The sequence below is a fragment of the Dromaius novaehollandiae genome, chromosome 18 (assembly GCF_036370855.1).
Source record: "Dromaius novaehollandiae isolate bDroNov1 chromosome 18, bDroNov1.hap1, whole genome shotgun sequence".
Lineage (NCBI taxonomy): Eukaryota > Metazoa > Chordata > Aves > Casuariiformes > Dromaiidae > Dromaius > Dromaius novaehollandiae.
Window position 1 is genome coordinate 3,868,840 of NC_088115.1, and position 25,623 is coordinate 3,894,462.

Genomic DNA, 25,623 nt, shown 5'->3' on the forward strand with positions numbered 1-25,623 from the left:
TGAGGCTCTGGAGAGCAGACCAAGCACCACGTGCCTGACGAGACGCAGAGCAGATTTAGCATTCAAAGTCATTTTTGGACCTAAGTCAGAGAGCCTCGCTGGAGGCAGCAGAGTGAGCTGCAGGGTCTGGACCTTAGCACTACTGGCATGAGGCCTCTAGCACCGGCTCATCCTTCAGGGACGGAAAGCAGTTGGTTTGGAGACCTCCAGAATACTCTCTAAGTTGAGGGCACTCTTTACACACTAGGGTGAAAGGGTGGCACAGAGAAGTGGGGACGGTCTCTATTCATCTCAAAATTCGTGCTTTATCCTGCCTGACAAGCCGCCGTTACCGAAGTTCCTCTGCACTTTTTGGAGGAGAGTGCTGAGAAAAGCGGGGAAGCGTGGTAGCTCAGGGAAGATGTTCCGGATAGCACCTGACTCTCCAATATGTGGGGAAAAAACCTCACAAGATTCAACGCCTGAAAGTTGAAACTGTCTGAATTTGGCTAGAAATAAAGCGTGAATTTGGCTAGAAATAAGGTGCTAGGGTAACTGAAATACATCAGTGAGGGATGTGATGGGTTTTACAGAGCTGGAAGGCTTCACACATCAGGATTGTAGCTATATTTACAGAACAGATGTTGTATATCCAACAGAAGTTAAGGTCTTGACGCAGAAGTGATTGCACTTCAACAGTTTAGTGTTATAAAAAGGTCAGATTAGATTATCATAGTGATCCCTCCCAGCCTTAAAGTCTATGAATCTATGAATATTTTCAGCGGCAACAATAGCCCGTGTTTGCTGTATCGCCCAACACACGGCTATTACAGCAAATGGATGTTGTTGTGCTCTTTCTTGCTACATGCAGCTGAAAAATACCTGCCCCTGTGGGACTTGTAACAGCAGCGGTTAAAATTTGTATGGTTTAATATAATGTGAAATACCTATTTATGATCCACGTTAAAAAAACGTGGTAACGTTTTATTTCTGATGTGTTCAGCAGGGACTCTTTCTGCGGCTTCGGCTTACCCCGTGTCGGGACCCTCTCGGGTCTCTGGGGGCCCCTGGGACGGCGGGGAGCCCAGGCCGCAGAGCAGACGGGGCGGCGAGCTGGCGCGGCAGCCCCCCGGACGCCCCGTCGGCGTCGTCCCCTTGCCGAGCTCCGGCGCCGCGGGGTGGCCGCTGTTCCCAGCCCGGAGGGTCCCCCCGCGCCCGACACCGCGCACAGCCGGGAGGCCCGGGGCCGCCTCGCTTCCCCCGGCCGCCTGGGCGTCGCGCCGGGCCCGCACGGCCGCTCCGACGGCGGGCGGCGCTGGGGGGCTGAGCCGAGCCGGGCGCCGCCGCCACCGTGCCCCGGGCGCGGAGCCGCCGGGAGGGGCCCGACGCGGCTGCCCCGGCCGGAGCCGCCCGCGACGGGGCCACGGTCCGCGGCAGCCCCGGCTCCTGCGAAGGGGGCGGCGGGGGGAACCTGCCCCCACAGCGGCCCCGCTTCGTGCCGCGGCGCGGGAGCTGCTGCCGCGGGAGGCGGTGGCCGCCGTTGGCCCCAAAACGGCTCCCTCGGCGCCGGCCCGGCTGAGCTGCGCCGGGGCGCCGGGAGCGGCGCGGCCGCGGGGCTGGAAGCGGCCCGCGGGGACGCGCTCCGGCGCGGCGCGGGCGGGGGAGGGAGCGGCGGAGTCGCGACAGGCGCGACAGGAACGCCGCCGCCGGGGCGCTGCCGCCGCCCGGAAGGCCGCGCCGGGCCGGGCCGGGCCGGGCCGGGGGGAGGCAGCCGGCGGCCCCGACGGTGGCGGGCCGGGCGCCCGCGGCCCCCGCAGCCGCTGCGACGGGGCCGACGAGGTGCGCGCGGGGGGGGGGGGGGGGGGGGGGGGGAGGGGGCGGGGCGAGCGGGCGCCGCGCCGGCTCGCTGGCCAATGAGCGCCGCCGCCGCGGCCGGCTCCCCGCCCCCCGGCGCGGCCGCGCCGCTGGTTGGCTGCGGCGCCGGCAGCGCGTGGGGCTCATTATGCGGCGGCGCGCGGCCGCGATAGGCTGCGGGGGGCGCGCGCCGGCCCCGCTGCCCGCCCCTGCCTTTGCCTGCGCTGCCCGCGGCGGCGGCGGCGAGAGCGGCGCTGGGGCGGGCGGCGGCCGCGGCGCCGAGGGGGCGGGCGGGCGTGCCGGGAGCGCCGCGCGGCCGCTCGCCATGGGGCCGCGCTGAGGCCCCCTCCGCCTGCCGCCGGCGCCCCATGCAGCGTCCCCGCGCCGTGCCGTGCCGGGCCGGGCGGGCGGCTCCAGCCATGCAGCGCGGCGCGCCCGCGGGCACATGGGGCAGCGCCTGAACCGCTGCCTCGATGTGCCCGGCGCGCTCCCGCCGCCGCCGCCGCCGCTGCTGCCGCTGAGGCGGAGGCTCCTGCTGCTCTTCATCATGCTCTTCCTCTGGCTCTACATGTTCTACTCGTGCGCCGGCTCCTGCGCCGCCCTGCCCGGCCTGGCGCCCCGCGGCTCCCCCGCGCCGCCCCGCGGCTCCCCCGCGCTGCCGCCGCGCGCCCCGCCGCAGCCGCCCGAGGAGAGCAGCGTGGAGCAGCAGCGGGCGGCGCCCGACGCCGCCGGCCCCATCTCCAGCTTCTTCAACGGCTCGGGCACCAAGCGGCTGCCGCAGGCCATCATCATCGGCGTGAAGAAGGGGGGCACGCGGGCGCTGCTGGAGTTCCTGCGGGTGCACCCCGACGTGCGCGCCGTGGGCGCCGAGCCCCACTTCTTCGACCGCAACTACGAGCGGGGCCTCGCCTGGTACAGGTACCGCTGCCCGCCCCCGCGCCGCGCCCCGCCGCCGGCCGCTCGCCCGACGGCGTCGCCCCGGCGGGGCAGCCGAGCTGCCGGGGAGGGGGCGCGGGGCCCCCGCAGCCGGCGGCGGGACGGGGCCGTCGGGCTCCCCCCGGCCCGGGGTCGGGTGCTGCGGTCGCTGGGGGGAGGGGGGGGGGATGCGACGGCGCGCCCGAGGCTGCGATCTAAGCGACCTGCTAGAGAAGAACCGAAATAAAATAAAATAGGGTAAAACCCCCACCGCAAAGCGCGGATTCGCTGTCCCCGTTAGCGTAAGCGGCAGCTAGCTGTGTGTGGACTTTATATTAGATAAACTGTATATAATCTTTAAATTGACGGTTAAATATTAATTTTCCGAACACTCTTATTTCGCTGCGCTCCCCGAGCTTTTGTAGGTTTTTAACATAGATTTTCCCTTAACTTTCACGGCCCGGGGTGCTGGTATGGGATGGCTGGCGTGCTTTAAATATCATTTGGATCCCGAAGCAGCTCCGTACAGTACAGCGCTCGTAGCAAAGCCCCATTTTTGCTTCCGACCAGCGCTCCCAGTCCAGGAGCGGCACTGGGGAGGGGGCAGCCCTGGCTGGCCTGCGGCAGGTCTGCCTTAGAGGGAAAGCTCGGTCGCTTCTGCGGTTCGCAGCGGCGTGGGGCGTCCCTGCCGGCTCTCCCAGCGCTGCGCTCGCTCCTGCGGATGCTGGTTGCTCAGACGCGTAACTTTCCGCGTAGCGTTGGGGGTGAGATCGTGCGCTTTCTCCGACCGATCCAGCTATTTTCGGGGGGGGGGGGGGGGGGGATTTTCAGGTTGGTGGGAGAAATGCCCGAGCTGATGGGTAATACGGGGAGAGCTGATCAGAAGTTTAACCCCCCCCCCCCCCAGCTTATGCGCTGCCCTCCTGCAAGGGGCCAGGGAAGTCGGCGAGGAGCAGCCCGACGTGCGCGACCTCGCTGGCGAGCGCCGGCTTTGGAGGGGACCGCGGTGGGGAGGAGAAGCGCGGTGGTCTTCGCTCTGCCCTGCAGACACCGATTTGGGGTTTCTCCTCGTGCTTGGGTCGCTCGAGTTCCTTCGTCACCCATCTTTTTTAATATGTCTTTGTGCTGCATGTTTGCAGGAATGTAAGCGGAGTCTAAAAAGTTGAGACTTGGCGGTGGTAGCCGCGAAGTTCTGCATTTTAGCGGCTTTGCAGTCCGAGAAACTCCCACCCTCCAAGCGCTATTAAGTTTATGGCTTTTTTCTTTTTTTTCCTGCTGCTATCCCTCCGCAGCTAGTGAAGTGAAGGCAGGATAAGCCCTGGCTAGAAGGAAATCTCTCTGAAAGCACTTTCGTTTTAGGCAGTTGTGGGATTTCGGTGAGGTGTACGGCGTGTCGTCCCAGGGCAGCCGGGACGAAATCTCGGTAAATGCAGTTTGTTTTAAAAAATAGGAATCTAGCGTTTGGAAAGGAGAACTTGCATATTACAAAGCAGAAGAGCTGTCAAGATTTATTAGCAAAATGGTGTTGTATGTGTTGAACTCTGTTTTTAATTAGGTACCTAAATTAGACCATAAAATGGTTGATTAATCTTTTACAAGTAAGGGGTGGAAGGGGAGAAGGGGAGAATAATGCTTATGATTACATTAATCTGTTATCCCAGACGCAGTGGGAAAAAAGTCAATATTTAAAGGAAACATATTATTTTTAAATTTGGAGAAACTGGCACCCAAGTTGCACATAAGTTCTTAAATAGTTTCACCTTAGGAACTGCTTAATTTTAAGAAGCACGGGCCCTATCCTTGTTACACGGGGTTACATATTAAAGAGTATCTAGGCAAGTGGATTTTTTCTAACTTAAACATGACTCATCTTCACTGGTGAAACTCCCAAGCATCAGATTGAAGTGATGCTAAAAGTCTTGAAATCGCTGGGGTACAAGTTGCCCTGACGGTCGGGGTGGGCTTGGGACCCGAATCGATTTGGGGGGGGGAGAGAGTTAAGAGGGAGGAAGAATAAAAAATACAGAATATATTAGGGGGGGAAGTACTTGCTGAAATCAGCAGCCAAGTTACTGGGTAATTTTGCAGCATTTTTAACTTGAGTTTGAATTAGATGCAGGAGTTTGTTCCTATAAATTTCGGTGTTAGAAATCAGATACTATACGGCTCGAAACTCCCACTGACTTCAATGAATCTTGGCTCCGCAGCACTTCTCAGGTCTGTGCTTATTTCCACAAGCCCCAATGAGGCTTTTATTTATTATCTTAATGTCAATAAGGATAAGCGTTTGTATTTTCTTGTTAATGGCCCAATAAAATCAGATTAAAAATGCTGTAAAATATCTGCCAGGCCAGTAGCGGTGCATTTAGCTGGGCAGTCCTTGTCTTTGTTTTTTCAGACGCTTTTGCACAAATTGACCAGCTGAACTTTGGAATCGGGGCCGTTAACTTGTGCCCTCAGCGCCCAGTCGTTACTCTTTAAATCCAGTCGCCTGCCTTTTAAAAGGGGACGACGCGAGTTTTGACCCTTGCCGCATTTAAGGGGTATTTTCTGCGGCTGCATTCGGACCAAATCTGGCTGTATCTGTTAAAGAGGTTTTGTCTGGCTGGGTTTTTAAGTTGTCCCTGCCACGCAACACCATACTCCAATGTCATGTTTCTGCAGGTTCCTGAGAGGCAGATGGCACCAGAAGTTTGCTTATTTAGCTTGATGAAAGCATCTATTCTGAAGTATTTGTAATTAATCATAATTATATAATGGCTGATCTGTGTCTGAAGTTTTCACGTATGATTTAAAAAAAAAAAAAACTTTTGGAGGAGGGAGTGTGAACTTTTTTTTCCCTTCTTGCTTCATTTTCTGCCCAGTGGCAGAGTTTGAGTGAAATGAAAGGTGTTTTTCTTCTGCGTGGCCAGCAAAGCAGTATCAAGCGGTGCTGACCCCCTTTTCCTAAATAGCGGTGGGAAAAGAGGAAAAATCAAACGGATTTTTGATAGCGAGACAGTTAGAGATCTGATGGAAATAACTCCAGTGAGCACGCTGTGGGGTTTTTTCCCCCTCCCCGGTAATGAGTACAGCATGTTAGCTGCTTCGAGTGAAAACATTCACCACGACAGACGAGAAATGAGATCCAGCCACTACTGCAAACTAATTATAAGTAGCACGTGGGATTTTTGGATAATAAATAAGTTGCCTCCTTGCAGCGGGCGGCAGGCAGAATCGCAGCGTAGCAGGGCGCCCGCGCGTGCCTCTGTCTGCGCAGACCCACAGCCGTCCTCGCTGACCATTAGCGACTCATTTTTTTGGGTATGAAATAGGTTGGGGGGGGGGGAATGACTTCTTGCGAGCCTGGAGAAATGGTTGCTTTGGATATTGTTTCTTATTTCTTGCAGTAATGACCCATTTTTAAATGAAACTAGGGACTTGGAAGCCTTTTGTCTTGCAATGAATGTGAGGTAAGAAAAAAAAAAAGATGAAGTAATTGCAGTTAGGGTTTTGTTTTTCTTTTTTCTTTCTTTTTTCCCATTTCAAGCACGGTGGGCTGTCGCGCCCAGGCCCTCCTGCCACGGCCTGCGCCTTCCCCATCCCGCTGAACATCCCTGATTTGCATTGCCAGGCTGTAGCCCTCTGCTAGGAAACCTCGTGCCATGGAGACACCGGCCGTGATCTCCCGAGCAGAGCAGTCCCCGGCTCCTTGGTCTGCAGAAACCCGGGGGGAGAGCTTTTTTCCCCTTTTCCTTTTTTTTTTTTTTGGGGGGGGGGATGCCTAAAGAGCTGGGGCTTCATCTTTCCTGCTAGTGCCAAGCCGCCCGCCTTCCTCCTCCTCGCTGGGCTCCGTGGGCTGGCCGGCTCAGCAGGATCAGGCCCGGCAGTCCGGCGGCGTGCAATAAATCCGCTCACATTTACGTTCCCTAGGCTCTGCCGTTGCCCTCGCTGCGGCTCGGGACCTTCCTGTGCAAAGCGCTGCTTCACGGTAATTCCCGAACCCGGAGAAACTTCCTCGGCTGCTGCCTCAGGTTTTTGTGTTTGGTTTTTTTTTGTTGTTGTTTTTCTTTTCCCCCGGGAACCTCCTTTTTGCCCCAAGGAGCGCGCAGGGGTGTGAGCGGTGCTGCGCGGCGCTCGCAGCCGCCTGGGCTGGCGGCAGGGGAAGGATTCAGCTGCTGCTGCTGAGAAAGCAAGCTGCAAACCGCCCGCCGGACAGGATTTGGCCCGCGCGCTCGGCCGTTTTCTACGAATCCCAGCTCGGTGGCAGGTTACGGCCCCTCCACAGCCGGGGGCTTGCAAAACCGAGCGAGTCATCTCCTTCGGGATCGGCGAGGTTCGCTGGCCTGGGGGGCTTGGGAACAGGCTTGCTTCTCCCAAGTGGACTTTGCGCGCAGAGGGCCGTGTCTGAGCGCGGTCCGCTGCCTTCAGCAGATTCCCGGGGGTTGTGTTTGACTGGGACGAGCATATCCCAAAGCACGGGGCTGTTCTCCAGGATGGCAGCTTTCCCATAGCCATTTTTTTTTTTGCTTGATTTAAAAAAAAAAAAAATCAACTATCGACCTTGCATGGTGCTGTCCTTGAGCAAGCGGGGACTTTGGGTGTCCCCCTTGGACACGGGCTTGCTTGCGCCCGCGGGAGCGGGGCCGGCCGTGCCCCCTCCGCGGGTCCGGCCAGCGTCGCCGTGCAAAGCTCCGAAGAAAACGGCCCCCCGAAAAAGGAGGGTCGGGCGGCTGCGCTCCGTCAGCGAGGCCCTTGTGTTGGCGTGGGATCGTGCCCTCCGATCGGAGGGGCGTTGAGTGGTTCAAACAGATGGCCAAGATTATGCGGGCTGCTGGGGTTTCGGCGCGCCGCTCCGTTTCCAGCGCGCTGCCCGATACGGCGCACGTGACGAGCCCTTCCCAGCACGACGCGGGGGGCGGGGGCGACGCCGTCTGCCGCGGTCGGGTTTCACGGCCTCACCTGTCGAGCTGCTGAGCTCTCCCCGTTGACCGTGCGCCGGGGGGGACGTGTTTGGATGGCGGCTCTGCCTCGCTGGTCGGATCAGCGCGACGCTGCGCGGCGGAACGCGCCGCTCCTGCTGGGCATGAAACCGGTGGGAAGAAAAACCCGCGGGCTCGACTCCGGGTTTGGGGATTTTTTTCCCTTATTTTTTTCTTCTTCTTTGAAAGTGGGCGAGGGCAGCGCTCCGTAGCACGCCGTGCTCTGGATACCTCGAGGCTCTCGCGGGAAACGCTTGGTTTTCGAGCGGATCCAGCGAGCCCCAGCTGCAGTCGCTATTGAAGTTCTACCTAAACCGACGTATTTCTGAGCCGTGGCTCTGATCTGGCCTGTTACTGAATTCATTTTGCCGTCAGACCTTGCTCGAGCCCGAATTCGGTGCTGTTAATCCATCCCACGTAGCAAGGAGGCTAAGGATCTCTCGGGGCGCGCGTTGACCTCTCGCGGTGGTGTGAATACCGGTGATCAGTAGGTTAAGGAGATAATTAATAGGCCGGGGCCGTGCAGGACAGTTAACATATGGGCTCAAAGCACAACAAATAGCCGGGCGCTGTGTTTCAGTGGTATAATTAGGGGGTCGGGGGGCTATCGGCTGCTACCCGTTGTCACCACGTGGCGCGTGAGGAGTGACGGCAGGAGAGGCCTCTCGGTGCGCTGGGGGAATGACTAAGTGCCGTGCTCGGTCCTGACTTGCTGCTAATGACTCTGTATCAGCACTTGCCCGCGCCGTTGCAATTTCAGGTCTTGCAGCAGCTCCTGGTGTGTTTTTCTTAATTAGCTTGCTCGAAACACCATGGGCTTTTTAACGTGGCTGAGCTCATCAGACCTTACCAATCACAACCAAAAGGCAGTGGAGTAAGTGGACCTCCTCTTGACTTTCCTAGTGAAGCATCTGATGATGAAACCTACTGATTATCAGCAGGCTCAAAACGAACATGAGGTTAATTCGGGGCAGTGATTTATCGGCGATCTAGCATCGCCATTAGGGAGTTCCTATGATCATGCTATTAATGGTGTCCTGTCCCCTGCCATCTCCTGCTCTCCAGTTGGTCTGGAGGTCACTGTGAGATGCCTAGAGATGAATCTCAAAGGTGGTGAACTGAGGTCCGGGCAAGTGGAGGCAAGGAAGGTTGTTAGCAGGGTAATGAGCGGGGCGAGCCCTCTGCGGAGGGCTGTCCTGGAGCTGTAAGGGCATGTTTGGGGACTGCAGAGGCTGCTCAGATTTAGTGATACACAGTCAATCTTGGTTTGTTCATAGATGTTAAGGGAAGCAGATCATCTCTTTTGAAGCCGTGTGGGGCTTCAGGCACTCTCGGTGGTGGTTTTGCTCTTGGTAGTAGTTCTGAAGGCAGAAGAAGAAAACGAACTTGGTGGTGCTGATTCTGCACGTGGCACCGTCACATGCGGGGGGGGAACGGGATGTTTGGGGTGAGGAATGAGCTGTCTTCGTTAGCCATGGCCTTGCAAAATGTGGCCTCCAGGTCCTGCAAGCACGTGTGCTGCTATCCGAGGAGTCCCACTGGAGTCACTCAGAGAGGCTCAGGCTTAGGTGCTGAGGATCTTGATGATACTGATAGGAATATAAGAGGAAAATACATTTAGATGTGCTACAGGCAGAAGACCTCACACTTATTTCAAGGAAATGGCAAATTCATGGATTTTTTTGTTTCTTCTGTTGAAATCCCCGAGCGTGGCAGTGCCCTGTGACGTGGTAGCAGAGGAGGGGAGAATTTTTTTTGAAGAAAAGCAACGTCATGTCTCGCTGTCGTTCTGCTAAATCCTTTACGTCTGCTTGAACCTCCTCAGTGGTGCTCAAAATCTACTTTTTCTCCTCTCCCTGCAGAACAGGGACAGAGAAGAGATCTCTACCGAGGGCCTGCGTGAGTTAGCGCCGGCTTCAAGGGAGTTATATCGCTTTATGGCAGCTGAGGATCTGACCCAGATTGTATTTTGCAGCCATCCAGTGCTAACCTTGGTCTGCATGTAACTTTGTACAGCAGCTTTAGAGGAGGTCAGAGCTGCTACCTCTTGCTCAGAGGAACAGTCCTCGCTGCTAAGGACAGCCCGGTGCCTTCTTGCAAGCCTTGCGCTGGTAAAATCAGTAAGAGCAGAGCTGTCATCTGGCTGCTCTGCTCAGCTTGTACTGCAGCGCACTTCTGAAAATCCACCCGAGCGCCTAGTTTATTAGAAAAATGATCAGTTGTAACCTCTCCTTTGAGTTGGCACGGGCTGTTCCCTCCGGTGTGACTCCTGGCAGCTTAGCAGTCAGGCCAGAAGCAAGCGAGGATTGTGCGTGTGTATTTTTTTTATATGCACACTCATAATATTATAGCTGGATGTATATATTTTATACATCCCTTGCTGAACGTGAATGTGGGAGCGAATCCTGCACTGCTGCAGCCGCGGTCCTGCGACCAGCGAGACCAAGCACAGCTGGAGTGAAAACACCGATTCTCTCACAAAATGCACTTCTCATGCGTGAAGCTGGCTCCACCGAGGAGACATGTCTTCAACAGCGCGCCGGTGGCCTGGGCAGTGAGCTGCTGTTTTTCAGTAACCGTATCTGTGCCTGAATTTCTGGCTCTGTTTAATGCGGTCGTAAGCCCGGCCTGAGTGAGGGCCGCAGGATCAGGCCCTCTGCGCATATCTGTGCGACCGGCTTTGGGAAGCGTTTCCCCACAGGCGTCCACATCCTCCTTGGCAAAACCCATCGTGGTGATGAAGTTTGATAAAGCAGCTAGAAAAACAGCTTTATGTTAAACCCCTTAGCTTGCAGCTAGCAGCCTGTCTCAAGTATTGACTATAAACTTGTCTTAAAATATAAAAGTCTACAGAGTGCAGAAGTGCAGTGTGTGACGGCTTAGGAAGTCTTTTGGAAACTGCTGAGCTGGTGAAAGCGATTGAACGCAGAAGAACCGAGAGGACTGACGTTATGCTGACATTAAATTGCTTTAATATTTTTGGGTTTATTGTAATCTTGCACTAAGGTCTGTGTGGTTGCAGCTAGTGGCCTGAGCCTGGAAAGACGTTGGTGACTTGGTGTAGCGATTTTCCGGTCACTAGGGGGAGGACGAAACCCCGGAGTTTTATTAATAAAACGCTTTGCTGCTTCATTTAGCTGTTAAATATTTGTTTAAAAACTGGCAAGGCCTGCAGCTTTGGCATGCCTTTGGCTTATTTTTTTTATTTACTTTTAAAGATGTGTCGGACCTGGAGTGAAACGGAAGGGTGCAACCCTTGGAGGTGAGCGGCGTTTGCGTGCCGGCGGTGACGTGTGTGCGGGGATGGGCAGCGGCCACCAAAGGCACCCGGTGGCTTTGTGCCAGCGGGGCTGCGGCTCGGCACGGCAGAGGGGCTGAGGGAAGGCGTTTGGGGCGTCAGCGCCCGCGTTTCGGCCGGGCAGCGCCCCAGCCTCGTCCCGCCGCCGTGCCCGCCTCGCGGCCGAGCAGACCCACGCCGACTCCTTTTTGAGGACTGGGGCCGGGGCGATGAGCAAGGCCCGTGTCCTTCCACCTGCCCCAGCGCTCTGCAGTGAACTCGTTGCAGCTTCACACGAAGCTTGTGGCTTCTCTTTTTTTCCTTAATTTCCCTCCATGGCTGGTCTGGCAGCTAATGAGCGTTGGGCTCTGTCTGCGCAGCATTTCGAAAAGCCGAGGGAATAGTTAATAGGGGTGTTGAGCAGCGGGCGAAGCCTCGGGAGGAGGTATCGGGCTTGCCGAGGTGGAAGAGCAGGTTGGCATTTCGGGCTGGGTTTTGCTGCGAGCTGGCGGCTCTCGAGCCCCGCGGTTGCAGGGTGGTGGTGCTTCCTCCGCCGCCCGCGTGCGCTCGGTGGCCGTGGGTGCCCACGGGGCATCCCGGTGCTGCCGCGCACACCGGCTCCTTGGCAGGCTGCCGGTCCTGTGCCGGGGCTATTGGCTCCCCCCAGAGACTATTTCAAGGTCACACTGCTAAATGTAGTGTAATAATTAATTGAGCTATATATAAACAGCAAGCTCAGGCGGTTCTAAAGCAGATTAAGAGCCTGTGTGTTTTCTCTCTCTCCCTGGGCTCCGTTCCTTCCTCCGGTCCCCTGCGGGTCAGCGCTGCAGTTGTTGCACGCTCGGCCGTCCCAGGAAGGGTTATCATGGCTCGGCCGTCCCAGGAAGGGTTATCATGGCTCGGCTGTCCCAGGAAGGGTTATCATGGCTCCCCCATCAGACCCCATCTTCCTCCCGCCGCGGTGGAGGAAGGGGCACGTGCAGAGTTCCCGGCTGGGAATCGCTTCCCCTGGGATCCAGTGCCTAATACTGGGAATAGCTACCAGGGATTCGCCTTCAATAACAAGAGTTTGTAAAGCAAGTATAGCAAGAACTGAGCTTTTTAATTTTTGTTTGCTACCTAGGTGGTGGGAAAATTTTGGTGTGGGATAAAAAACACAAAACCCATCTGTGTGTTTGGGGCCAGAAGAAGGAATGGGGCTGGGTTTCCTGGAAGATCTACAGCAAGCTTTGAGTTTGTAGTGAGGCACAAAAAGCCAAACAAATGCTTGCCATGTGACTCTTTGCAGAGTTGTCAGGTTTGTGCAGTATCAAAAACAATGCTTCATTTTAACGCTCTCAGATCTACCCAAAACTGGCTAAAGCTCACTCTTTGCAAACCCCTAAAGTAAGAATTTGTGGTTCAGGTTTGGTTTAAACTTCAAGTTACCTCTAATGTACCTACAGTAACAACACAGGAGAAGAATCACCTGTCTCTTCTGAGCAAGTGGAGGTGATATGAGCTGTCAGATGTTGAGGCTGCTGCGGAAGAAAGAGCAAAGCAACTTCCAGCACGTCTGTATCAGTCTAGGCTTTGCGGTGCACTGAAGTGCCTGCGGTGTCCGCACACACTATGGAAAAGTCTGATCCTTGGTTATGTACTGTGAAACCCTTGGAAAACCTAGCCAACCCCACCACCGGCTCCAGGGAGCAGTGGGGGAGCACACGTTCTCGCTGCACAGACTTGCTACCCAGTGACTTTACTGCACCTCAGTGTGCTTCTCCAAGGGGAGTGCGTGTGCAGAAGGCCACGCTGGAGAGGCTGAGGATGGCGCAGGCCGGTGGGGAGAGTGCCCTGGGATCGTGGGGCTCCCGAGTGGGAAGTTGCGCGGGGTCACTCGAGTCGAGTTCTTCTGCACCGTCGCTCTCCCCAAGACGGAGCTGGCTTGTCTCAGTTGCTGAGTGCCAGGATATATCTACATCCAGGAGATGGAAGCAGAGAGAATAGGCTTTGTGAGGGCTCACAATGGAGGCCCCAATCAGTTCAGCACGGCCGAGGGGGACGCGCTGTCTCTTTGGGAACCCAAGGGTGTAGAGATCAAAGGTGCGGGTGAGTCAATTACAATTCACATTTGGTTCATCCATATGTTTGTGTATTTGAAAGGCTTCAATGGTAACCCATTTTATATCTCTTATGCCCATTGATTTGTTAATCTGACACTTGGTTTCATCTGAATAACAATAGCTCTCATTCAGGCTCCTCAGTGTTCAGGGAAAAGTCATTTCACTTGGGTTGTGCTCCAAGGCCTCAGCACACAGCCCACTGTGCTCTTTATGTAGAGGAGCTTGAGGGACGACGGGATAATTTGTTCCCCATAGTAGGCTTTGGAAGGAATATCAGCTCTCGGCAAAGGGAGACTGGGTTGATTTGTGCGCCTGTTTCGCAGCATGGCCAGGACCTGGCTAGTGGGATGGGCCTGCTCCCGACAGAAACCTCGCACCAGGTCGGATGCTGAAGGCACCTGTCAGGGTTTGGCCTGCTTGATTCAGCTCCACAAGGTTCTTTCTGATTGTCACCGTGGCCACGGACCCGCTTGTCCCAGCCACCAGGATCCTGGTGGAGAAGTGGGCAAGGTTAAAAGAAAGATGACCCACATAGTCAGAAATGAAAGGTGAGCCTGAAGAGCCCTCCTAAATACAGCCTGAGCGAGTGTGCTGGGCTAGATCAAATCATCGGTATGGCGATGTAAAGTCTCTAATTACGTGAATACTTTTTTAATTAGAAGCAGTGCTTTGCATCTGTTGTACCTACAGCAGCCCATCTTCACTAGCTGAGTCTGCTCTTTAAAGAGCTCTTGACTGCATTTAGTTGACTGTTTATGACCAAGTCATGATCCCACGTAATGACTGGGGGAGAAGGGGAGTCTGCAAACAGACCTGCTCCTTCATGTTTCCCTAATTGGTGCCTGTCTCCCTCCCTTGCTGGGAATTTCACTCCTTCCCAAGGCTGTTTTTTTTTCCTCCTGCTCTATTCTTACCTCGTGGAGCCAGGTATCAACATCAGGATATAGTAGCAGAGTTAACCCATAGCTTTCTTGCATCAATGGGCAGCAGTTCTGGTACGCGATTCCTTTCTTCTGGAACTTAATTTTATTTTCTATTTTTGACATGTGGTATGGGGGGGTGAGAAGGATGGGGAGAGACTGAGGAGAGCTGTACTGGTCTGATAGGAGTTGTTGGAGGAAAAAAATCCTAATCTGGGCAAATGTTTTCTCACTCATTAACCTGATCTGTTTACAATGGAGCTCCCTCAATTTCCAATGCACTGGCCACTCCTTTATGACTGTAAATTGCAAATCCATTAATGAATGGGTCGAGACAGCAATCCCATTTGTGTTAAAATGCATTTAGGGATCAGTACTGAGAGGATCAACGGTGTATTAATTTCCTAGACCTTTTGTTCCAGGGGGTGGTAAATATAGTCCGTCCTCTTGTGGCACATGCTGGCCAGGCCAGTTTCCAGATTACTGCAGGTTTGTGTCCTGCTCGGCACGGCCCCTTCCTTGCACCCGGAGGAGGCTCCAGCCTTCTTTAGTGAGGAACATCTGCTTATGCTAGGAAGGAGACAGGGGACCTGGGTAAATGAATTAGACAGATCAGCCTGGAATAAAGTCTGAACCAATTTTAAACTCTTGAACCACCCTGTTGGCTGGTCAGGGTAATGAAAAGCCAGCTAGCAAGTGACGGGGGCCAAGCCCTCCCTAAAGTCTCTGCCTGGGTCCTGCATTGAGGAGAAGCTCTTGGTTTCGTGGCAGATCTGAGTCTTTCATGTAAGATTCTCAAAGCACTTTACTGATGTTAATTCTTGCCATACTGCAGGAAGCAGGAGAGCACAAGAGCTGGGCCATGCAAGGGCAGGTTGCTCTCACCAGGTCGGTCCTTTCCCATACAGCAGGTCTTCTTCTGGCAGCTTGTTCATCACTGCAAGTCCTGGCCACCACTCGAGTAAATTGTGCTCTGTCAGTTAGAGAGAGCATCTTGTTATCTTTAAAACTAGAGGAAGCCTGGTGCGAAAAAGTTAGACGTCTGCTTTGGATGCTGCTGAAGAGCCAGTTGGAGCAGTACAGTTGGGATTTGGCAGACACCTGCCGGTAGCTTTAGGCCTGTGCTAGGAACATGCATGCATATATAGCTCTGAGCAAAAAGGACAGAAAAAAGTTGTTAGTCTTTTGGGGGGTGATGCTGAAAACGGGAAGCTAGCCACTTAACAAACTGTCATTCAGAGAACTTCGCTGTTCAGACTCTGCTGTTCAGGAGATGGTGGGTGCTTGCCTACCTTTGGCCAGTGATATCCCTTTAGGGGCAGATGATAGGTTCCTGGAGATCATAGTTGGCTTTTTAAAACAGTTATTAGACCTCCAGCTCTTACAAATATCTGTAGCTGTATCTGTCTCAGCCTTGTTTCAAGCCTGCCCTGGCCTCACCGCCGGGAGCTGCCTTGCTGCGGAGAGGCTGAGCCGGTTCTGCCTGTGTCGGCAGAGCAGCTCCCGCTCGGCAGCTGAGTCGAAGGTGCTCCCAGGGCTCTCTGTGCCGGGGGGAAAGTGCTGAGGCATAAAAAAAGGAGTTTTTCTGCAGATGAAAACCTCGCTCCCTGGTGTATCCAGCAAGGAAGGAGATGAGTTCCCCTCCCTCCTTCACTATCTTGCAGTAAGGAAGAGGAGCAGGAGCAGGGCTCTCGGGTGGCTGCCCTGGCACCAGACCCTTGCGGGGCTCCTAACCTTGCGCGATGGTTTAATACCCCCTCCCTGGCAGTGGATCTGCTCCTCCAGTGGGGGAAAGGAGGGGATTGCTTTCACTGGGAATGTGAGAGGAAGAGGACAGGGAAGGGAGGAAGGCCTGGCCGAGTGAAGGCTGGCCTGGCCTCGGCTGAATGCAGCCTCTGATGCTTGAAATGCCGGGGCTGGTCGCCAACCGAAGCGCTCGAGGTGGGGTGCCTTTCTGCCCAGGGCTTATCGGGGAGCGCTTGTCTAATCGCGGCCGTAAAGCCCCAGGGTGGGAAGGTTGGGCCCGACGAGGAGGAATGCGTGTCAAGGTGGCGAGGAAGGCCCTCCCTGTGCAAACGTTGGGCCGCTCGTGCCGGTGCCTAACAAAAGGCCGCGTTATCTGGGTGACTTGTTACCTGTCCGTACAGGCACACCGATTAGAGCATTAATTTATGTGCTCGGGGGAAAACACAAAAGACCTCTCAGCGGGGCAGTGATTTATGGACGGGGCAACAGAGGAACCAGGGTCCTGCCCGCATCTTGCTGGCTCTGTTTTGTTTGGCGGCTGTTGACTTGGGCAGCTTTTAGGTAAGGGTTGATTCTTTGGTGTGTGGGATGTTTTTTCTTTTTTCCCCTCCCCTTCTAGCAAAATAGTGCAGGTGAAATGTAGTGTCGTGGCTGCTCCGGTGTCCCAGGCGAGAGGGAAGGTGTGCAGAAGCGCTGGCCACATCCCTGTGCCGTGAAGCTGAGGGCGTCATGGGAGCAGCTTGCTCTCTCCTGCTGGGAGAATTAACCCCCGGACGGAGTCAGCCGGCCCATCAGTGCAAGCATGTCCCCTGTGTCCCCGCTCTTACGTGGCAGGTACCGCCGTGGTGGGCGAGAGAGCAGCTCGCTTTGCGTGCCTCGGTGGCACTGCTGCTGGTTAGAGAGGGGCAACGCAGTAGTCACTGGTGCACCTCTACTTAACTGGAACACTGACTTACAAGTGTGTGGTGTAAAAACTCCACATCTGTGTAATCCCTGCAGGCTGCCACCCTGGAATGGACCCAGGCAGGGGCTGCTTCACTTGAAACAAACCCATTTTCTGGGAAACTTCTGGCTAAGGCAGCATTGACTACACAAATGCTGCTCTGGTGCTTTGTTACCGTATGGGCAGCTGGTGGATGCGTAAAGTGATGTCTCTGCTCTGCATCAGATGCACAAGACATGCCCGTTGGGTCCAAAATGAGATGCAGTCTTCTCCCTGGGCACTGGACCACCAGCATACCCCATAAAAATGCTGAACTATCTCCAGGGACCCTCCAGGGGTCCTGTAAAAGGCCTTGAACAGCAGGGACTTTAGGGATGAGGCTGATGGGATTAACTCCCACAGGTTTCCTGGATTAGAAGTATCTCCTAATGTCCTAGCGGGCGGTGTGAGATGCCAGACTTGCTGGGTCTGCTCGGTTCTCCGGACAGGAGGCAGCAGGGACTCCCCGTGCAGTGTGCGGTGGGTAAGCTGGAGGGTCCAGCCCCCTGAAGTGTCCCTCCAGAAGAGCCCTATGATGTGACCGCGGAGGGGGTGGGTCCTGCTCTGCAGGGAGCAACAGGCAGAGCTCCACGAGCTTTGCTCTCATGGGAGAGGCAAGGGGCTTGGATTAGTGGCCATGTTACTTGGTTCACATGTTCAAGCTGTGTGCTGCTTCTTGAAGTACCTGGTGCTTCAGGGCCACCAGCTAGAAGTCAGGAGGCTGTAGCCAGTCTGTGATGATGCTCGCAGAGCTGCTGTCTGCACACCCGAACACTTGCTACAACTTCCCCCCGTACCCCAATTCTCCATGTCCGTGGGGTCCTTCCTGGACAGTTAACCATCTAAACCCTCTAGGAGACTGATGCCTTTGCAGCAAGGCAATACCTTCCTAAGGACTATGAGGAGGAGAGATCTCCAAAAGACAGATGAGTGGCAGTGCTGGTGGCTTTCCAGCATCTCCAAATTAAGGGAGCAAGTCAGTGGATGTGGCAGCAGTTTGGGGCTAAGGGCTCTGCTCTCTGCTTGGTTTGTGTGTGCACTGCTGAAGGATGAATGCCACGAGAGTCCGTGGCAGGATGCTGCCCAACGCTCCCCTCCTGGCATTAAGCTGCGCCTTGGCGGCAGCCCTGCCTTCTGCTGAGCTCCTTGCTGGTGTGTGTGAGAGGTTGTCCCGTGAAGAGACGTAGCCCTTCCTACCAGCATCCTTCATAACCCGAGATCTTTTGTGATAACTCAGGCCATCTCCTGACAGCTGTTACTTCCACTGCAGGCTCTGAGGAAGAGTATGGAGGAGCTGTGATTACATGAGAAGGCTGCGTCTTTTGGAAGAGGGGGGTTCAGCTTTGTGCAAACCTTGTCCAGTTCAGTCCATCATGAGGGAGAAGGGAATGGGCAAGAGGGAAGAGTCTCTGGGAGAAGTCTGCAGTGTGTGTATTGCTCCTGCGCCTCCGAGGTGTCGGTACTGCTTGGACACGGCTGACTTTATGCAGCCCTCTGCTGCATGGCCTCATACTGCGATGGGGCTATGAGGACCCCAAGTGAAGTATAAAGTCCTTTACTGCTGCGCAAGGGGTCCCGGGCAGCACATCGCTGCCTTCGCAGAGTGCTGTGAGGGTGCCAGCCCGAGACGACGGCTTTCCTCTTTGAGTTAGGGTGCTCCCGTGGTGCTGCCACGTAAAATAGCCCAGAGCTGAAGCCACCCCCCCGAGATCAGAGGGTCTAGGGATGCCCGAACCCAAGTGACAGCAGTGCTGGCCCTTAGTCCTCCTCTGCAGTGGCCACTTCCACTGCCTTCACGTACCAGTGCTGGGATTTGGATTTCCCACCAGCTCTGATTTGCTGATCTGTTTTTAAACCTCTTCCAAGCTGGGTTTTCTTTGCTTAAGCTGACCTAGCAAAAGCCTGCAATAGCCACACTTTGGTTTTTGCCTTTTTTCCAGTTACTGCAGTTTAGCTGGTAACTCAAGACCTTAACTCTCTTCCTCTGCCTTTTTTGGATGGGGATAAGTCTGTGCTACAGAAGTAATGTTACATTCAAGAAGTAACATCCCTGGTGCCAAAGGGATGCTGTCTTTGCACTAGATTACAAGAGCAGAGCTCCTTGCTTCTATGAATGCATAAGTAGATCTGCCAAATCTTTGCTTAGCAGAAGCTTAGAAACATAACGTTTACTCAAGGCTATAAATCTGTGAGGGAGGAGAAATGGCCGGTCCTTCTGGTTATGATACTATAAGAGCCAGAAGCCAGGCAGAGGCAATCCTGAGAATTTATCTTTCCCTCTGAGTGAGCTGTGAGCTCTCAATCTCTGCAGATGCCTAAAATTCCCTCGCCCCTCCCATTTTCAGGCTGTTTTCCATTTAATTTACAGAGAAAAATGTTCCTACTGCTTTGCAATAAACTCTTGGACACCATGACAGTGATCTTGTCCCTGACCTGCACCGGTGTAACTCCTAAGTCCGGTGTCACCTGCGGACTTCTATCCATAGAACTGAGCAGAGCTGAGCTAGCTGTGCTCTGGGGTGAAAAGCCTTTTGGTGGAGGTGGCGAGGGCTGATTTTGGTGTCCTTGAGGTGCTGCAAGAGAGGGAAGGAGATTATACTGGTGCAACTGGGGCACGGGCGCAGGGATAAATTGTTAAACGCTTCAACAGGCTGTGGTAAGGGGTGACATGAGGCAGGAGTAAGACACAGCTCGGCTGAGACAGTTGTGCCCGGGATCTGCTGGAAGAAAGTCTTCGGTCCTAGTTTGCAAGTTAGCTCAGTCATGTTTCCTGCTGTTTCCCATGTTCCCCCCCCCCCCCCCGCCCCAATCAGGAGTTTCACAGACCTACCCCCTCCCCACTCCTCTTTTAAACAAAAACTGTCTTTATTTATTTATTTATTTATTTAGGAAATGGAGACAGATTAGAGTAATCTCACATGACTTGACCAGTGGGCGATAGAAGTCCGGTAAGGCTGAATGATGTTCTAAAGAACTCATCCAGAAACAGCAATTAGCTTTTAATCGAAGTGTCGCTGCTGGCCGCCCCTCGGGCCCGCCGGGAAGAGGAACTCGCGCTCTTTGTTGCCCGCAAGGGTCCCCGGCGAGGGGGATCTCGCGGGGCATGAAAGGAAACAGGGGCCCGACCGCGAGGAATAAGATGCTCATTTCGGCCCCACCCCCTTACTGCCCTCAAAAGCTCCTACTTTCAGAGCGAAGCACTATTGAAGCAGTAGGACAATAGAGACCAAATCCTTCTGGGGGAAGGGAGGTGCTGGCCAGTGCGTCTTTTGTCGCTTTTACTTCTTTACTTGCTCATGCCCCCACACCCCCCCAAAAAAATCCACATAGATGTTCACTGGATGATAATGCAATCACTTTGTTGGGACCTTGCTAATAGGATTATAATTACTACTGGTGACGAACCGAAGTGAATAGAATATTTACCACTTCATCTGAAATTATTGTAAATCCCTCCAAAGCAGCCCTTTGATATGTAAAGCGCTGCCCCCCTTCTCGCCTCCCTCCACCCGAGTGAAGATCATTATTTAGTGGAAGTTCAGCGCTTTTAAGTAGGACGGGGGACAGAAAGAGTCTTCGGTGTTTACATAAAGAGGAGTGCCTATATAATGAACTGGCGGAGTTGATGAACCTCTCGCCTGGCTCCGGCGAAGGCGGAGGGAACACTTGCTGAGCAGTTTTAACTTCTCAGGCTGTTGTTGGGAGAAGAGGGGAGGAAATAAATGGGCATTTCCCCCTCTTGAGCCAGAGGAAAGCCCCACATCTCTGCAGCACGTGTTCGGTTGGTGCGCAAGTGCCACCTGATGACAGTGGCATCGTTTTGGGTTTGCTCCATAGGGCTGCAGTAGCTTCTGTGTGAGGAGTCCTCAGCCTAGCAAAGAGCAGTCTTGGGGGCAGATGCAGTAGTCTGCAAAATGTGAGCCGGGCTGCAGACAGTAGGCAGGGACAGGCTGACTGGTGTCTTTTGGTGCAAGAACGGGGCTGTTGCATGGAGCTGGGAGGTGGTGCACAACACACAAGGAGAGGAATGAGGGCAGGGTGTGCATGCAGAAAGTTTATGTGGGTTCAAGAGGAACCTGGACAAAGGGTTGGTAGGTCTGTTAAGGGTTACCAGATGGACAAATTGCATCAGGCCCAGGGAAGTTCCTGAGCTGAATTTAGTTGAAGGCTGGGAGAGTGGAGGGGGAAGGGGAAGTACTGCTTGCCTGGTTCTTGCTCTGCCCTGGTCCTGTTATGGCCAAGATTAGACATGGATCTGGGCTAGAGGAAGGCTCAGCCTGACCTGGGAGCAGCTCTGGCCTCTGCCTTGGTGGAACGACCTGATGTAGAGGGCAGTTGTGAATGGTGACCCCAGCGAACAAAAGGCTTTTCCTGTTTATTTTTTTAAGGTTACATATATTTCCTGCTGGGAGAAGTCTGCAAAACAGCCCTGAACTGTCTGCCACCAGAGCTTGTTCTTGTCAAACTTGAACTAGCTGGTTAGCTGGCCACCAGGCAGAAGGGAAGGGTTGCGTTCTTAGGAGCATCTGCAAGTAGGGTATGTTTGTCCCAAGCTTTTCAGGCTGGTTCCCATTGCTTTCAGACCTTCCTCCCGGAGATTCCCAACAAAAGCTTCCAGATCTCCAGTGAGAAGGTGAACTGCCCTATCCAGGTGCTTCCAGACCTCAAAGAACAACTTTGTGACTTTGCTGCTATCATGTCTCAGGAGCAACGGCTGCGTGTGTTGCCCGTCGGCCACAAGGGAGACTTTGTGAAGTTGTGTTTCTGCTTTCAAGTGTTTCAAGTGTTTCTGCTGCTATAAGTTATTCCCTGCCCTATAGGCCGTAGTTACACAATGCACCATATATGGCACTTAGTTTTACTAGGCTGCAGCCCTACGAGGGATAACATGTCATTATCTTGGTTACGAGTCTGCACTTCTAATTATGCCACTTAAAGCCGTGAGGTGGGAGAGGTATTTGGGAGGGAAGTGTTTTTTGGCTAGCATTTGGGTCAGCCCCAAAGCAATGTGGCTCGGTGCCTCGGCACGCGGGGGCAGGAGCGGGTGTCTGGAGGAAACCTTTGCAGCGGAGACTGGTTCTACACATAAAACTGATCTGCGTTCCTAGGATGGAGCGAACTGCCAGGAGAAAGCTGCTGGTGGCACCTCATTCAATGGCCATAAGCTTTTCGCCTTCTCGCCTCTTGCCAGCCTTGGAGACAGGCAGCGTTTCCAGCTGTGTCACTTCTTTGCTGTTTCTTTGTGTTTTTTGGAAGCCCATTTTTACCACTGCCACCTCCTTCCCTCCCATCTCATCCCTCCAACACTGATGTCCCCTTCACGGCAGGAAGCTCTGGCCAGATTGTCTCCCCCAGAAAGGAGGAGGTGGATGCGTAGCTGAGGCCTGCTTAGATACCAGCCTTTGGTCAACCTGTTTCCTTGGAAGTCCTGCCTTTTGCCTCTTACTGGGGGCAGTCCCAACCCTTGTCATTGGAGCAATGAAGGAAGGCAGGGAGCAGGACTTTCAACCTAGCTGCATGACTTGAGAAGTGTGCGATGAGGACTGCTCCATTTTGGGGGGAAAATGAATCTCCTGCTCCCTGCCTTCCTTCATTGCTCCAATGGCAAGGGCTGGGACCTCTCTACAGTGGGGTTCTTGCTTGGCTGCTTTCAGCCCATGAGTGCTGGAGTTTGGAGCTGTGGTGCCACTGGGCCAGTCGCAGGGCAGTGTTTTGCTGGGCGAAGGAGAGGTTGGCGCCTTGGAGGCAACAGCCCTCGTTTGTGCATGGCCCAGGTCCTGCAGCCTGTGGTCACATCTGGCATGGTCCAGGTCAGGAGCTCAGACAGCTACTAACGCTGCAAGTCTTGTGACCACGCACAGCCCGGGTGGTGTGCTTGGGTGGCTGGACATGAGCCTGAGATGCTGGCTGGGTCTTCTCAGCTCCATTATTGCGCCTGGGCAAGCTGCCTCCATTCCCTTCGCCTGCAAAGTGGGGAGGATCAGACCTCCTACGCTGGCTTGCTGGGGCAGTGTTTAGGTCTGATCTTGCCGAATGCAGCAATTTTGGGGAGTTGATAAAGTCTTTCCAAACAGCTAATGACTACAGTGTTGCGTCGTACCCAACCCAGGGCACCGTTCTGCATTGATTTGCCCGAGCGGTTTGGTGCGAGCTGGATTTGCGTGCGTGGATTGGGTCTTAGCAGGGAGGCCGCGCGAGGCAAAAGGACCATCTGCCAGGGCCCCATGTCTCCCCTCACTCCCCAGCCTTTGATGAGATTTTTTCATCCACTTCAAAGGAATTTAGATCAGACCCTGCTGCCCGTCCCCGGCCGAGGGGTGAGCCCCGTTCCCGTGGGGTACCGGCGCGGCGTGGGGCAGTGCTTCCCGTGGAGGCTTGGGTGCTGGCTCTCCAGCTGCATCAAAGCCCCGGAGCAGCTTTGTGATGGGGAGCCTTCACACGCTATTACCCTCCTCTTCCTCTATCCCCCCGCTAATCCCCAAACTCCCCAACAGGTCAAGGGGAGCTGGCAGAGATCTGGGGGCAGGGAGAGAGGCAGGTGAGAAGAAAGTAGCTTGCAAGCCCAGTTATTTTTCCCCTTTTCCCTCCTCCTTTCTATCTCCCCCTTCCTCACCCCTGAAGTTCATTAATTCCCATCATCTGTTTTGTGTAAATGTCATGGCAAGTGTTTGACGGCGCTGGATAGAGTTACACCCGTTTCAAAAAGGCCGAGGCTGGTTCACAGCCGTTCCGTTTTATCGTTGTATAATTTGCCAGCCCAAACAACGGGTTCCCACTTGAGACAAAGGCACACATGTTGCCTAATAAAACGAACAGAGGCCGTGGTGCTACCGTACAGGTCCTTGGTGCGACGTCAAGAGTTGAGGGCAGCCCAAGCGAGGCGAGATCATGGTAAGAAAAATCTGAGGTGTGGAATAATAAACCTGTGAGTGTTCCCATCTCAAAACAGGAATGTGGTATTGCCTCCTCTCTCTCTGTTTCTTCCTCCTCCTTCGTCTTTCTCCTGCCCCCGCCCGGATCTGCTGCCATGAGAAAGCAGAAGCAGAGCCAAGTGGTAATTTCAAAGCCCGTTGACCTTGATGCTGATGGCAGACTTCGGGATGTAATTAAAACGCTTTATTACTTTAACGTTCTTTCCCTGGGCTTGTCAGAGTCTTTCTTTAAAATAGTATTTCTGGGATTTGATCGTTTTATTATCAAGCTGGAAGGAAGAGCCACTATTAAAACATCCAGCTTTTGAGTGGCTGGCTAAATGTGCGGTATTTCTAACAGAGACCCCCTTCTGCAGGTGGGTGGTGGGAGGGACTGGGACTCCTTTCGGTGATTTTAAAGTCTTTTGCAAAATTTGCCTTGGATTTTAAAGGCCTTTGTAGTAATCCAGCTTGTTTTGGCTTTTGGCTTCTCGTAACAAAGATGAAGGAGTTCTGCTCACTAGTGATAATGGAGATAGCAGTGCATAATTTAAGCGCTATAAAGCCAGTTGAAAGCTGGTGGTAAATTCCAGTGAATGTGGTCTGGGTACGGTAATACCCCGCAGGAAGGAGATGGAGGCGGAAGCCCTTCAAAATCCTCTCTAAGACCCCCTGCATCCCAGGAAAGCTGGGAATAGGCTCATTCTCCAGTTGTTGAGCACGTTGGGACTGGTGCAACGGGCCAGCCCCGCGTTAAGGAGGGCCGGCTGGGGTTAGAGCAGATCGAGCACCCCAGCTTCTGTTTGACTCCAGGGTTTTCTGCCTGATGCCTCTGTGTTGAGCTGGCGACGGAGGCTGGCATCCTGCAAGGTGCTGAGTGCTGTTGGCTCCCGCGGAAGCGGGTGTGAATTCGGGAGGCGCCTTGCACTGGGAACCATCTGCTTGCAGCCGGTGCAGGAGCTGTGTGGCTGATGCTGAGCTCTTGAGGGGAGCCAGTGCGGACCCTGCGTGCAGAAAAGATGCTTCAAACAGGGCTCTAATACAGTATTTTGAAGACAAAAGGTGGTATAAAGCTGTGGTCTTGGACTGTGTTTTTGCTTCCCAGACGTTATTCCTTTCGGAGCTCTCACTTGCTATCAGGCCCTGCTGCAAGGCTGCAAGGCGATGTTTTTAATCTGGCCCTTGGCTGCTTTGATAGCTGCTGTAAATTTTTCCTGTGTGCTGTCAGCAACATGCTGTCTCGGAGACTGGAAGCAAGTGGTTATCGGCCTGGCGGGGTGGATGAGGTGGAAGGCAAAGCTGCTTGGTGCCAGTGAAGGAGATATCACTCCCCTATACGCACCCTTTTCTCAGTGTCTCCAGCTCTTTTTCAAGATCACTATAATTAGCTCACTTGGTCTAGATTTATTTATTTAGCTTTTTTCATTTCTGTTCACCTTGTCTCCATCAGCTTTGGATCTAATCTATGTGGTTTGTTAGGCTGCCTGTTGTTAGGATTTTGGAGCGCTTTCCCTAGAAACTGCTAGGTTTCCCAATATCATCTTTATGGAAAGAGAGCACTTCTTGTCTTCCTGAAACACCAGTCAGGAATTTGGGTAGAAATGGCCTGAAATTGGTTGGATGCTCTGAATGTGCACTGCTGTGCAGAAAAGCAAGTGGTTCTGGATCACAGGCCTGAACTTGGCGTGAATGTGGCTGAAATGCAAAATAGTTTGACTTGCTTTTTCCTCCTTTCTCCTGTGTTCCTTGCTCCTAGGGACGGAGACGAGCTTTGCCTCCGGCCCGGTAGGCTGTGAAGAGGTTGATGGACACTGAGGTGTTTCATCCTAGCAGTAATGACACTTCTCTTATTTGCAGAATACCCCATACGCTACTACCCCTACCTCGTCCTGCTCCCTCTAGGAGCAAAGTTTTGTCATCCTTGCAGAGGAAACTGAGGCAGCTCATGTGCGATGGCCGGAGGGCGAATCCAGCCG

The 25,623-nt window shown here is 54.1% G+C and overlaps 1 protein-coding gene across 1 annotated transcript in view; it reads left to right on the forward strand.

Annotated features, from left to right (window-relative positions):
• The first annotated feature begins 2,094 nt into the window (after positions 1–2,094).
• Positions 2,095–25,623, forward strand: part of HS3ST3B1 (heparan sulfate-glucosamine 3-sulfotransferase 3B1) — a 33,498-nt gene continuing 9,969 nt past the window's right edge. Inside the window, exon 1 of the mRNA XM_064522465.1 lies at positions 2,095–2,751. Within this exon, the coding sequence (XP_064378535.1) occupies positions 2,279–2,751 (473 nt within the window). The 5' untranslated portion in view covers positions 2,095–2,278. The remainder of the gene's footprint in view (positions 2,752–25,623) is intronic.